The sequence below is a fragment of the Callospermophilus lateralis genome, unplaced genomic scaffold, assembly GCF_048772815.1.
Source record: "Callospermophilus lateralis isolate mCalLat2 unplaced genomic scaffold, mCalLat2.hap1 Scaffold_3643, whole genome shotgun sequence".
NCBI classification, from domain to species: Eukaryota; Metazoa; Chordata; class Mammalia; order Rodentia; family Sciuridae; genus Callospermophilus; species Callospermophilus lateralis.
The window spans coordinates 64,752-80,072 of record NW_027514116.1 but is presented as its reverse complement, the minus strand read 5'-3'; the positions used below and the strand labels follow the sequence as shown (position 1 = coordinate 80,072).

The following is a 15,321-nucleotide window of genomic DNA, read 5'->3' as shown; positions in this document are numbered from 1 at the left end:
CCATATACGAAACAGAATGTATAATTTAAAAATATTCTTACTTCTGCAAAGACATAAAATTTCAGGGTCAAAATTAATGTAAAATTTCTTCAGACAATATCATTTAGATGATAAATTTCTTATAGTTAATTATTAAGATATCCTGGATTCTATATGACCAAGAAAGATATAAAAAATATGAATGGAATTTGAACATTTATTTTTTTCCACTCTTCTTCTGTGATCAAACATTCTTACTCTTATTTTCACAGGGCATGAACACCAAAAGTAACTCATTTTTTTTAAGTCTTACCTGGATTGAAATTTACTGATGTTCTAGATTGTGCTTTCATGTATTGAAGAATTAAATTCCTGTTACTGTATTTGAAAAAAGTAATAAAATTGGTATTTTAACACTCATATGAAAACACTGACCAAATATAATTCAATACTTAATAATGTTTTAGATCTAGTATCAGAACTTTTTCATATGCTCTCCTAATCTGTATGCCCTATAAACATTTTGTTAACTTGAAAATTATTTGTACAATGTTTGTTTTTTTCTGTTTTGTGAGATGGTATTTCATGATGATGGTCAGGCTGATCTTAAATACCTGGGCTCAAGCAATTGTCCTGCCTCAGGCTCTTAAGTAGCTGGGGTAAATGCATGTGTCACTGCACCCATAGCTTGAAGTTAAAGAAGAAAAAAGATAAAATGATCATTAATTGAGAACAGGACAGGTAAATATATTAACTAGTGTAGCTTGAACTCAGAAAATGTCTTGTCTCTGTAAAAATTAGTTTTTTGTTCTTGTGCAACTTCTTTCTCTTAGGCTTAAGGCCTTTTAAAAAATAAGGGTTGTATCACTTTAGTTCACCAGGTTATTATGGAGATTTACTAAGATAATATTGAAACATGTTAAGCAAAATAGTAAAATAATGGCATACTTAACAACTTACAATCTCAGCTAGAACTAATGTGCATTTTTCATAGGTTCTAATATTCAAAAGTTAAAATTATTTTTAAAAATGCTTGAGTCCTAATTTTCATGATCAATTGGGCTCTTCTTTGTGCTTTATAACTCAAAGCAAATCAGCAATTAATTTATAACTATTTATAAATATCTCCTTAAATTAGAGAATATAATCATCCCCTTCTGTGAGACTAATCAATAATAACAAAGGCAAGAAATTAACAAATGCCAAAAACTTGGACTACTACTATTTCTTCTCTACCTAGTTGAACAGAATCAGCAGATAAGTGTAACTACATTTCCATGTTGATCTCCAACTGACTTGGAACACAAAATTTTCTTTAAAACTATGGATACTGAGGAGTCATGATGGGGCTTAGCTCTCTTAGATTCAATAAATCTGCTTAATCTATTCCTTTTGAGGCAGACCTTAATAAATGCTGAAAACTTTAGGCAGCGATTCCAACAGCTTGAAAATTTCCATTACTTGGGAAAACTACTAGAAATGCCAATCTAAATTGGCACTCACCATGGAAAACAGTGATGTGGAACCCCCTGCAGTCAAAGGAAATCTATTTCAAGGGATGGAAGGATTTGGGGCACAGATCTGTTAGCCAAGAAGACAGAAAACTCTGATCTCTTCCAGAGATTACTTGAAGCTTTACTTGAAGCTTTCTAATAGATTTGAATGATTTTAATTTTATGACAGAAAAGACAAAGTCCTAAAAAGATAATGCACCAAAAAGGGCAAGGCTAATATGGGGATTCCACATAAGGTTCCTAAAAGGGGGACAGGGTCAGAGTGCTTAGTATTTGTTGGCCAAAGCTAGAGGCCAAGCTGTCAAAGCAGAGTGCTTCTGCTAGGAAACAACTGTTGAATAAAAAAGCATAAGTGCATGAGAACTAAAAAAAGTGTTGAGTCTAAGTGTGGGTTACCATGAAGGCTCAGGGATTGGATCAGTCAGGATATTTTGAAATAAAAGCTCTTCACTACCAGACTGCAGGTCCAGGTCTGGCAGAAACACCACAGCAACAGAACTGACAGAGACAAAGGAACAATTTAAAAATCTATTTATTCCCCTCCATCTGACTACAGAATTATCTTCCTTACACTTCAAGGATATCATTAGGTCCTTGATAAATTAAAGGGGGATGGTAGAATAGCTAACTTCAGATAAACAGGGAATTTCAAGACTCAAATAGCAAATTATAAAATCATAGGTGTGATACTATCTGTCCCTGTGATGAGGGGTTATGCTTGAAATGAATTGGATAATGCTGGAAACCCTAAGGATGAAGGTTTACAAAGTCGTAAGATATTAGCTAGAGGTATATCTCAGTGGTAGGAAAATTTCCCAGCATGCATGAGAAGAAAAAGAAAGGAGAGGGGAAGAGAGAAGAGAACAAACCTTGAAGGTGACTCATGCACACATCACTACTTATTTTTTTTAAAATAACTAATCCATTTTAATTATGTATATATGACAGTAGAGTGCAATTTGATTCATTGGACACAACTGCAACAACTTTCATTTCTGATTTTACAGGATGTACCATTGCATCCTATATGCAGTCATACCTGTACCAAGGTAATAATGTCTATCTCACTCCACCATCTTTCTTGCCTCCATTACCCCTCCATCCTTCTCTTTGCCCAATCAAAGTATCATCACTGCTTCTTGGCTACACTTTGAAGGGTTTCTGTCTAATGAACTGTCCTAACTCACTACGGTTCCATACATAGTAATGCTATGAAATCTCACCTCATATATAAGATGCAACAGGTGTAACTATTGTGGATATACAGCTAATGTTGATTAGTATTGTAATGTAAATACTTACTCAGTATTTCCACTAGCAATGGCATAAGACAAGGCAATCTCTCCACAATTATCTGAAGCAGACACATTAACACCACATTGAAGAAGAAGCTCAGCTATGTGTGTTGATTTATGTTCCACAGCCAACATGAGGGCTGTTCTAAAATAAGAGAGGTAACTTCAAATTTAGGTATTTTAATAAGTTTATTTAAAAAGCCATTGTAATACATTTTACCTCTTTGACATCTAGCTTTACATACACTAACAGACATATACATCTTGGAAGATCAAATCTTTATCTTTCTTTATCTTTCTAAATCATTTGTAAGTCTAAAAGGAAAACAAACACATAAAAAAATAAATCACGAGTCCCAAAAGAGGAGAGTTACAAACTTAAAGTCCTTCAATGAACGTTAATTATGATGAGGTCATTCATCTGGAGTTGGCAAAGATTTCAATGAATAAAGCTCCATTTCTTTCTTAGAGTGATGTAATATATTGTAACTCACAGTCAGCCAAAAGTCAAGGAGTAAAAAAGGTATTTGCAGGTACAACATAATAACAGCAGCACTGGTGATAATAATAATAATTGTTGCTTCAGTCATTCACTCTGAGAAGCATTTGCCAGGCATTGAAATCAATGCTACGTGTATAATCTTGCAACCAGATTTCAAGCATATGTTACACTCTTTTTCATTATAAATGTTCAAAATTTGTCAAGACTAATTAGACGTCACTTAGGAAAAATCTGAAATCAATATTCTACAAATGAAGTAATTTAAAGCAAATAGTCATATAAAGGAAAAAATAATTTTCAATGTCTATCTATACTCAACACAGCATTTCCAAAAGAAAACTATACCAGGAGAAGATGAAATATTACAGAAAATTTAAGAAGTTCAATACTGAATAAAAGCACAAACTAAAAGTCTATATTTTACAAAACTAACATGAAAACTCTAGCTAACTCAAGATTATGTGATCAACAAAATCAAATAGTAATCATCAGCCAATAATTATAAGGGCATGTGAATCATACTACATACTCTTATTTGTGTTGCTCAGTTTGAATAATTGCTTTTCTCCTCAATTTTAGTTTATGTTCATGAATTTCACTCTATTCCAATGATTATGTCATTCCCATTAATTTAATATTTTTCACTTGAGTGATTTTACTACAATATTAACCCTTTTCCAAAAAATATAAAGTACTATACCTTCCCTTATCATCAACTGCATGTATGTTTGCTTTATTCTTAATAAAAAATTCTACCATCATCCGTCTGTTTTTCTTTATGGCGAGTAAAAGTGGTGTTTGGCCACTCTGAAAAACAATAAATATAATTTATTCACAAAATTACTACTTTTCAACTGAAGTTAACCTTACAAAATACTGTATGAATATAAGCATATAATAATAATGTAAATTAAGTGTGGCCACTCTCTTCTCTTCCCATTCTGCTTCCATACGTGCTGCTCTTTCATTTTGAGATGCCTCTCCTCTGCCTAGAGTGGCCACATGAACTCCAGAGTTTCTAAGACTGCTTCATACGTTCACTGTTTCCATGGATCTTTGCCACTGTCCAGCATTCATCATGGCATCTTGGAGTTATGTAACATGAACCCTCCTCAACCAAGAGCATATTTAGGACATAAACTGTATTTTATATCCCAATAGCCCCATTCCCTAATGCATATTAGTAAAGGTTATAAGTATTATATTTCATTAACAAGCCAAATTCTCAACCCACTAGTAGGGTGTATAAATCATATTCTGAAGAACATCTACTTTTCCAGAAATACCAAGCAGTATAGAAAAGATTCCTTGTTTTACTGTTAGAAAAAATTTACACAACTGTGCATTGTGAGTCCAGAAGTACAGAAATAGCTTTTCCATTGCTTAACACCTACTTGACACCAATTTTTTATTGGAGATATTCACATGTGAACAATTGAAGTTACAGGAATATATTTCTGAGAGCTTTCCAGCAACATGGAAGTTTTCTCCACGTTATACAAGTCCACTTGATTCCTTTTTATTTATGAAATCAGAATCCCAGATTCCAATGTAAGAAATTTCTGCTTAAAATTGATAGAGTCTGAGTAAACTATGTTGCTTTTTCATAATTGTTCCTGTGTCTTCTCTTATTATAAGTTGAAAGATATTTATCTTACATGTCAGAAAGTTCAATACAAAAATATATTATTTTTATGCAATTGGAAAAAATTTTTCCAACTAATCCACTGAGAGGGGATTAACAAAGAGAAATAACCAACTCAAAAAAAAATTATCGCAAAGCTGGGATTATGGCTCAGTGGTAGAGCACTCACCTAGCACATGTGAGGCCCTGGGTTTGATCCTCAGCAGCACATAAAATAAATAAAATCAATGTATTGTGTCCAATAAGAATTAAAATATAAATATTTTTAAAAACTCCAAGCAAACAAACAAAAAAATCACCCTGTCAATAACTGAGCAAAAGAACTAAACAGAAATTTCTCAAAAGAAACACAAATGTCCAAACTATATATAAAAAAGTCTTCTACATCTTTAGCAATTATGTTAATGCAAATAAAAACTACCCTAAGACTTTATCTTACTCCAGCCACAATGGTAATTATCAAGAACACAAACAGTAATATATACTGGTAAGAATGTGGGGCTGGGGATGTGGCTCAAGCGGTAGTGCGCTCGCCAGGCATGCCTGTGGCCCGGGTTCGATCCTCAGGACCACATACAAAGATGTTGTGTCTGCTGAAGATGAAAAAAGTAATAATAATAAATATTAATTCTCTCTCTCTCTCTCTCTCTCTCTCTCTCTCTCTCTCTCACTCTCTCTCTCCCTGGTTAAAAAAAAAGAATGTGGGGGTAAGGCACATGTTTACACTGTTGGTGGGACTACATACTAGTACAACCACCCTGGAAAAACTTTGGAGATTCCCCAAAATCTAAGAAGGGAACCACAACATGAAACAGCTATCCCATGACTCAGTATTTTCCCAAAATTAGTAAAACAAAATTTTACATGTAACTGTATATTAATACCGTCACACGTGTGTTTACAGTAGTACAATTCACAACAGGTAAATTATGAAATTAAACCAAGTACCTGTGAATGCATGAAAGGATTAAGAAATTCTGGTGCACATACATACAATGGAGAATTTCTCAGCCATAAAAATACATTATGTCATTTGTTGGTAAATGAGTTGGTATCCAAGAATATCATGCTAAGTGAAATAAGTCAAATAAGAAACTCAAAGGTAAAATGTTTCATATGTGGAAGCTGGAGTTAATTAAAGAAAAAGAAATGAAGAACAGAATATCAAAAGATGTAAAGAAGATCATTAGTGTAGAAAAAGAAGATGGAGAGGCACAGAGATAATGAAAAAGGGAAGGCAATGAAGAAGGAAATATTTAAAATTCATGTTATATGCATATATAAATATACCACAGGTAATTGCACCCTTATGTATAAGTAAAAAAGAATCAACCAAATATAAATAAATAGACAGGTGAAAGGAGGTCCAGGAGAATAGGAGGGGAGAATGGAGGAGGAGGGGTAGACAGATGGAAAAGAGGAAATCAATGACTCAACTGGAATTCCATGCATGTAAGATTTTGGGGGAATGAATTCAACTACTATGTAAAACTATAAACTCTAATAAAAATAACATTGAAAATGTATTCTCACTTGTAATGACAATCCTGGTAACATAATGATTGGTTATTTTCCAAAATTCTTTTTATTCTCATCTACTTTAATTGCTACTTAAAGTTACTTATAATTTTAGGCAAAATTTAATTCAGAAATTTTGTGTATCATCAAGATTTATGCTGATATACACAGATTACTTGTAGCATCATAAAAGGCACTAAACATTTGCACTTTAAGGAACAAAGCTGAAGACTGATTCATAGTACAGCTGGTGAAATCCATGAGTTATCTACTTCTAGCAATAATTTATCCATTCTAGCAATGAGTGACATAATCAGCCTTTCAAAAATTCCAGTGGGAACATGATTTTTATAGTATATATAGAGAAAACTATTTAACTTCCAAATTCTAAATTCAAACACTTAATCCCATTTGCAAAAGATTCATAATATATTATGTAGTCCATATTCTTGTATATCAGTAGAAAACACCATGAAATCTTTATCACACTATATTTAAAAAGAGGAGCTGTAACCTCATTTATACAGGCAAAGTAGTTGATTGGGAGTAAGTGCTGCAGTTGCCAGAAGCAAACTGAAGAACATGTGTGCCCAGCATGTGGGAGCAAACCATGCACACCACACCACACAGTACTATGGCTCAAGGGGACCGCATCAGGTTCCTTCACAGAAGCTTGAAGTTCAGATTTCTGCATGAGTCTCTTGAATTCTAAGTGTGGATTCAACTGATGGAGGCAAACTAAATACACACATGAACTACAAAAGAAGGAGGAAGAACACGAGGAGAACTCCCAACATTTACTAGTATTTTAATAAAAAGAAAATTTGCTTATAATCAGTATTTTTTGACATGCATTACTGTTAATTTTAAGAAAAATTTTAAATATTTTGAAAATAATAGTGATTGATTATATACCATGTTTTTGGCTTCAATATCTGCGTTGGATGAAAGCAGTTTTGTTGCTATTAATGTGTTCCTATAAAAGATAACATAGTGGAGCGGAGTTTCACCCTTGTTGTTGTGAATATTTGGATTGGCACCATGTTCTAGAAGAATAATTGCACATTCCTCTTCCTCATATTGTAGGGCCTGTTGGTTTTAACCAAGAAATAGATTGTAAATTTTGGAAATCCAAGAAAAATATTTCACATTTTACTCATTAGTTATAACTAAATGGCATTAACCAATTTTTCTTCTAAGCATTTCATCAAATTCATTTCCTGGAAAACCACTGGTATATCTACCTTCATCAATGGTGTGTTGCCATCACTGTCACACAAGTTGACATTGCATTTCCTCTTCACTAGAAGAGCCACCACTGCTGGATTGCCATAGGCACAGGCATAATGTAGAGGTGTTCTGTGCAAGTAAGAAGCTTTATTAGGAATTCATAAGGTACCTTTTGAAATATACAACTATTTATGCAATTATAAACATTAAGTAGCTCATAATTCCTCTATTTTCTTATGAAGAAAGTACAATATTTAGTAGCTGTCATTACTTATTTTATTAATGAATGATCAGCCTATGCCACTGACATTTTCTTCTTATTTCTTGTTTCTGATACTGCTGGGGATTGCACCCTGGGTTACTCAACTAATGAGTCATATCCTAAGCACATTTTTATTATATAAACAATTTTCATGCAGGGTCTCACTAAGTTGCCCACTGTGGTCTTTTTTTAATTAATTTTTATTGTTGGTTGTTCAAAACATTACATAGTTCTTGATATATCATATTTCACACTTTGATTCAAGTGGGATATGAACTCCCATTTTTACCCCGTATACAGATTGCAGAATCACATCAGTTGCACATCCATTGATTTACATATTGCCATACTAGTGTCTGTTGTATTCTGCTGCCTTTCCTATCCTCTACTATCCCCCCTCCCCCTTCCCCTCCCATCTTCTCTCTCCACCCCCTCTACTGTAATTCATTTCTCCCCCTTATATTTTCCCACTGTGGTCTTAAACGTCCAATGCTCTTGCCTCAGCATCCTAAGTCACTGGAATCATGGGTATGTGTGACTGTGTCTGGTTCCATTGATTTTACTTATTTTTGTTTGCTTTGTTTTCATATTGCTGGGGATAGAACCCAGGCCTGAAGCATTCTAGGTAAGGAAGGGCTCTACCACAGAACCACATCCCCAGAGCAGAGCAGCCCACTTGCCTAGAAAGAAGATGAACTTGAGATTTAGTTCATCTTGAGTTTGAATTCTACTTTAGACTCTATGATGTACTAGTTATCCCAGAGTCTTACTCTCCCTCAATTTCCTAAAAAAGTAAGGATTAAAATGAGTATCTCCCTGAATACTACCAAAATGCTTTATGGAGAATCTATATAAAACATTTGAAGATTTTGTAGCAACAGCAACAGCTCCATAATTGGTAGCTATTGTAATCAATATTATTGCTTTTTATCAACTAAGAGTATTTCAATTAATAAGTTAGTAGTATTGTAGTGAGTTTTAAAAATATATTTTTAAAACTATGTATTTCAATGAGTCTAAGAGGATTTTTTTTTCTTATCATTTTAACAACACTGACAATGGAATCCCACTAATAATTTGGGCTGCATTACAACTATAATTGGCAGCATTTGTTTTTTTCTTCATAAACAAAATAAAGAACCACCATAATTCATGGTGCCTTACCTTAAGTGAAATGTGAGTCAAACAATAGATTTATGGCAGTTCTCATGACATGGATGGCATTTAAATTCAGTTTTAAAAGTATGATAGGTAAAGTAGGCTGAATAATAACAGTAAAAGGCCAAACCGAAAGCAAACTTAATGCCAAAGGAAAAAGAACCCAAATGAATTAGTATGGTTAAATTAATTCAGTATTTATTTATATGGGATTTATATATAAATCAGGTATTTTCAATGTTCAGTATTTAATACTGTCTTAATTTTTCACAAGGGACTTTTACAATTTCTTACCTCTATGAATGCATGATTGAAAAGGAGGAAGAAATGTTTCATTTGAAATTGAGTCCTATCACGTCAGTTTTAATTAACTGGTCACACCTAGAAAGTTTTTATGTAAGAGTTCTCTGAGATAGTAGAATGTGTCAAATACAAAATAAGTAGCTGTGCCGTTCTTGTGCATTAAAAACGTATTCATTTTATGAGTACAAATGAATAGAATTAAAGAATAATTCTTTAATGCTTTACTTTATAAAAATTTCACTTAAAAATACTAAAGTTGAGAAGTTTAGTATTTTTATGTAAAACTTTTATAAAGTAAAGCAATATTTTTTCAGGAGTAATAATCTTTCATACTTGCTCTCTTCTATACTCACCAAAACAAAATTATTAACCTATAATTGCATATGTAAAATAAAATATACATATATAAGAAATGTATGTGTAGTAATATATACAATAGATGAAATGCACTATAGGACATCTATATAGAAATGTACTAGAAGAAAACATAAATGCTTTCTTCATGTTGGCAAAGGCGTTCTAAAAAATAATGAATTTGAAAGAAGACTTCTTTTTTTCCTACCTCTCTTTTGAAAATTTATTATGTTGATGGTGATGACAATGTTATTGTTGTTGTTTTGCTGGTGATTGCACCCTTACCCTTTGCTTTGACATGCAAGAAGTGCTCTAACACTGAGCTACATTTCCAACCTTGGAATTCTAATTTAATCAGATAAAATATTCTTAATTTTACAGATGCTCAAGTGACAGTGACATATGAACATAGAAAAAATATTTATGTCCTTGGCAATAGAAGGAATTTAAGTCTAACAAATGAAATAAATTTCTCAGCTACAATATTTTGAAGATGAAGAATAGTGGTATTGGGCTGTTGATTATGGCTTGAGCTGTTTATTGCTCCTCAAATAGATGATTTAATGATAACTGCTGTGCCACATTTAAAACTCTGCATGCCACTACCTACCAATTCCATTTTACTCTCCTTCCAGATATTTGAGTATTCTTTTTATCCTGTTCCAGTCACTTATCTTTTGGCCATTGGCAAACAAGTAATTTGTGAAAGTTAATAATGTATTTTGATACACATAATGGCAAGTCTTTGTTCATTGCAAACATTTTCTTAGTGTCATCATGACCCTAAATGACTGCATGTGAAACTAAAAAATGTACAGATATTTTTATTTGTTTTTTGTGAAATTGATAACCACAAAGAGAGCTCACATTTGGTGTCAATGACTATTCTAATGCACAAACCACAAGCAGGGCCTACCTTTGATACTCTTAGTCCCTTCAGAACAGAGTAGGGCAAGCTACAGTAGGGCAGCAGCAGGCAGCACTGTACAGACTAGGCACCCTTTGTGTGCTACCCCCTTGGCCCTGGTGACTGAGAGCTTGCACTGCCTGGATGCTCTCAACCAATGCTCTACTCTATATGCTTGTACAGATACACAGTAATGGATAACTACAGGAAAGGGTACTGGAACAGTGGAATCAGCAATTTTGGAATTTTGTGCAAGAAGCTTTTGGCAGATGCTTTTTTACTTTAGTCTAAAGTGATAACAAAATTGAAAAAGCATGCTGTGTTTGGTGTTTTGGAAAGTGTAAAAGCTGCCAGTGAACTCTAGTGTCCTCTGTGGAAAGGTAGTTAAAAGTAGTTAACTTCACTAACTGAAGTTAATGAAGTATTTGCAGAAAATTCAGGGCTTGTCAACACTGTTGTTATGGAAATGGTTAGATGATTAAGATGACACCAAGTTATCCTAAGAATTTCATAAATTAGTGAGTGAAGCATGTGAGAAATAAGTAAAATCTTATTTTTAGAGGTGGAAGACACACCCCTAAATATACTAGTGTGAAGGAATTTTAAAAATATAAAAAAGAAGAAAGAACATGGAGCCATCTTCCCAATTCAGAGTTCTTGTGAGGCTCTTGGGACACAACAGGTAATAGATTACATCTGAAAATTTTTCAATGCTTTTGAAAATGTGTACATTAAAATCTGTTGTGTGTATTTATTTAAAAAAAAATCAGTGACCTTATAGGGAAATTTTAAGTGTCTGGGAAACCAGTTAAAAATTTGGTTTTGTTTAGCTGCCCATTAGAAGTCCTGGGTACTGAACTTCCAAGGTGTGCAGGTCCTGGATATTGAGGACTCCACAGGATATTAAAGTTAAATATTCTGGTGAAAGGAGAACTGGTATCCTTTCTGCTCTGCTCCCATTGGCACAGCCTGGATGGTGCAGGCTTCAATTCCATCAGCCCATTGGTCCCTTACCCCTCAGTCCCTGGCCTCCCAAACCCTATTACCTATCTTTATGATCCGTGCGATCAACATGACATCCACGTCCCAGATAACGTTTAATTCTTCCAAGTTCACAATTTTTTGCAGCCTGGTGGATCTTCCCAAGAGGGTTATATCCGAAAAACTTGATTCCCAGGCTTATATAAATAAACTTTCTCCAGGCTCTATCCATCCTAAAGACAATTAGGTAAAACCTCTGTCAAGTGGCCTACCAAAGCAGGTTGCCACTACCTATCTGCCAACCAACTGGCAAAATAGTCGTTGCCAGGTGACACTGATAAACACAAATGCACATTCCACAATTTGCATGGCCCTAGGTGATTGGCTCCTGGAAGGTATGCCTCCTTTACTGTGATCAGCGCCTGGCTATTCTGTACAGACCCCACCAAGAACCGGGTGGGACTCCCCTGAGACCCCCCCAAGACCCATACAGTGAGTGAGATGCCCCACCAGAATCAGGTGGGCCTCAATGGTGGGCAGGTGAGAACCCCCCACACCCAGACCTGGGTGGGCAGGACTCATCCTCTCTGCCATTGCACAGCTGCCTATGTCCACAACAGGAAACAAAAACTGCACTCTTCCTATTACTTTATTCAGTAAATGGCAGAAAAGGAGATCCCTGACTTAAGATGTCCATTTAAAAAATCTGGAAAAATTCAGGAATGCATTTAACTTAAAACAACAGATTAGAAGAAAACAACAGAATAACTGCACCAAAAGCAATTTTAGTGTCACTCTGCTGCATCATCCTCTCCCTGACATAGCTCTGCTCAACACAAAGAGGGAGTAAGCAGCCCACCAGTTCCACTCAAAAGCAAAAGGAGAATAGTGTAACAACCATCACCCTAGGCTTTCCAGTGTAGTACCAAAATGTCCTGATTCAGTTTCTCCCAACCCAGATTACTGAGCAGAGAAGAATAGATGAGCTATTTGGAGATGACCTGAAACAAAGAAGAAGTGGTGCAACACATGGATCAACTTGCAGCTGAAGAAATCATGAAGAAATTTCCCAGGAGGAGGACTCCTCTCCACCCATCTGTGGCCCACAAACATCGTCTTCCTGGAGTGCACAGCGGGGCACGTCCCTCTACCCCACCACAAGGGGGTGCTGAGGCTCCACTATAGAGGTAGGACCACATCCTCAGCCCTCGGTTACAGGACTCACCCCAAGGGCCTCTCTCCTCCCAGAAGCAGGGGTTGGGGTGGCACGTCCCTACCCTCTGCTCCATAGTGGTTTACCTGGGACCCGCCTCTCTGAAGCCATCTAGGGCTCACCAAGATTGTCCTTGTCAGCAGAAACTCAGTTTAGTTGGAGGGGGCTTCCTGTGAATAACAGAAGAAACCCCTGAGACCCTCCCCACAAGAAAGTTAGTAGGTGTTAAGGAGATCACGCTGGGACGGGGGACAAGAAAAATATGTGGTTCTTATAAAACCCCAAAGCATTGGAGGTAAAAGTGTAAGCACACCTGTGGACTGACAAAGCCAGACTTCAAACTCAGGTCACACCCCAGAGCTCGGCAACCACCTAGCCTTTATTAGGTTATCAATGTCCACTCACTGAGTCACTGAAAGCACCCTCAAAGGCAGACATAATTACAAACAATGAACAGTGCAGCAGTAACAACACAGATGTGAAACACTGGTGCATATCAATGTCCACAGGACGGGATGCCAGTCATCACACACATACACAGAGCATATGTAACTCTTCACGGTCACGATCAGCACACTCCCGGCAGGGCTCCAGCGCAGAATCTGAGTGCATTCTTCACGTCCCTGTTCCTCAGCATGTAGATGAGGGGGTTCAGCATGGGGGTGGCCACGGTGTAGAAGAGAGCTATGAACTTGCCCTGCTTGTGGGAGCTGCTCTTGGCTGGCTGCAGGTACATAAAGAGGATGCTCCCATAGAACAAGGACACAACGGCCAGGTGGGAGGAGCAGGTGCTGAATGCTCTTCTCTGCCCTTCTGCTGACCGGATCTTCAACACAGCCTGGGCAATGTGTCTGTAGGACACCAGGATAAGGCCCAGTGGTAAGACCACAAAGATGAAGCTAGCAACGTACATCTCGACTTCGTTGAGCCTGGTGTCCACACAGGCCAGTTGCATAATGAGAGGCATCTCACAAAAGAAGTGGTCGATGCGATTGTGCCCACAAAGAGGCAGGAGCATGGTGAGCGTGGAGCCGACCATGCTGGTGGTCAGGCCCCCAAACCAGGAGGCAAAGGCCAGGCCAAGGCAGAGCTGTGGGTGCATGATGACAGTGTAGTGGAGGGGCTTACAGATGGCAGCATAGCGGTCATAGGACATGACGGCCAGGAGGACACACTCGGTGGCCCCAGCCAGTGGGACACATAGAACTGCACCACACACCCTCCATAGCTTATGGTTTTCTGTGGTCCCCAGAGGTTGACCAGCAGTTGTGGGACAATGCTTGTGGTGAAGCTGATGTCTAGGAAGGACAGGTTGGCAAGAAAGAAGTACATGGGCATGTGGAGGCGCACGTCCACACGGGTGACCAGGATGATGGTGGCATTGCCCAGGATAGACACCACATAGCACACCAAGACCACCATGAAGAGGATGGGCTCCAGTGAGGGGCGAGCAGAGAAGCCCAGGAGCACAAACACGGCAGGAGAACTTACATTGGTCATTTCCAGCCTCTGATGCCCCAAGGATGGGGCCAAAAGGCCACCCATGCTGGACATGATGTAGGAAGCCATCTCACAATTTAGGAGCCAGCCTGCTCCCCAAGCTCTCAGAATGCTCCTGGATGGCTTTGCGTGGTCTTCCTGAGGCAGAGAGTCCGAGTGAGAGGCCTGGACAGGCATGGCCCAGGGAGATGTGGAGGTTCATGCATGACATTAGCACTGGTTCCACTAGAAAGGTCACTTGTACCAGCAGCATCTGGCCTGTGCCTGAGTGTGCAGTGACACGGGGGTGCAGCACCCGGCAGAGGGTGGTGTTCCATGTGACGAATGCAGGGCAGGAGACAAATCAGAGTCCTGCCAATCACACAACCAGCTTTGTCCGTGACATCTTCAGACTCACCCCTCCTTGCCACCCAGGGTCCTGCCTTCTGGCCATCCTGCGGCCATTTTCCACCTGAGGTTTGATCTGATACCCTAACTTGTCTCTGTGCTTCCTTTCCAAGTCTTCCCTCAAAACCAAGCAGGACACTAAGATGTGCTAGGACCACAGGACCTGTACCCACCCCAGGGCCTTGGTGCAGAGATGGCCCCTGCTCTACGCTCTGTATCAGCCAGCCTCCCATACTCTCACCCACTCCATCGTGGCATTTTCAATGGTGGCCTGTAATGCAGGCCCTCTTCAGTGCCCTCTCCACCTCTCCTCGCCTGCCCTCAGCCTTGGTGGCTACCACCCTCGGCCAGCTGCTCTGCCAGTACGCTGGACCCTGTCTCACTCATAGACTACCAGTTCCCTGTGGGCTCAGTCCTTTGGTCTGTTTGCTTCTAGGTCCCCAGAGTCTGCCAGGGTCTGATGCAAAGTCACTTCATGTGTCTTTGTGGATGTGCCCTAATGGGTGGTCAGATGGCCTGTGGTCAGGGCAGTGCAGACCTGGAGTTGAGGGGCTGCTAGCACAACCTCACTGG

The 15,321-nt window shown here is 38.0% G+C and overlaps 1 protein-coding gene and 1 pseudogene across 1 annotated transcript; both read right to left on the bottom strand.

The window, feature by feature from the left end:
* Positions 1–292: 292 nt before the first annotated feature.
* Positions 293–12,972, bottom strand: LOC143640591 (uncharacterized; the record flags this gene model as incomplete). The annotated part of the gene is made up of 6 exons (XM_077108282.1): positions 12,926–12,972; positions 7,698–7,812; positions 7,369–7,542; positions 3,991–4,097; positions 2,796–2,933; positions 293–357 (listed from the first exon to the last, which is right to left on the bottom strand). Coding segments are annotated over exons 1-6 (646 nt in total), but the record flags the coding sequence as incomplete, so codon positions are not given.
* Positions 12,973–13,429: 457 nt separating this feature from the next.
* LOC143400152 (olfactory receptor 2C3-like) lies at positions 13,430–14,538 on the bottom strand (annotated as a pseudogene).
* Between the last annotated feature and the right edge of the window lie 783 nt (positions 14,539–15,321).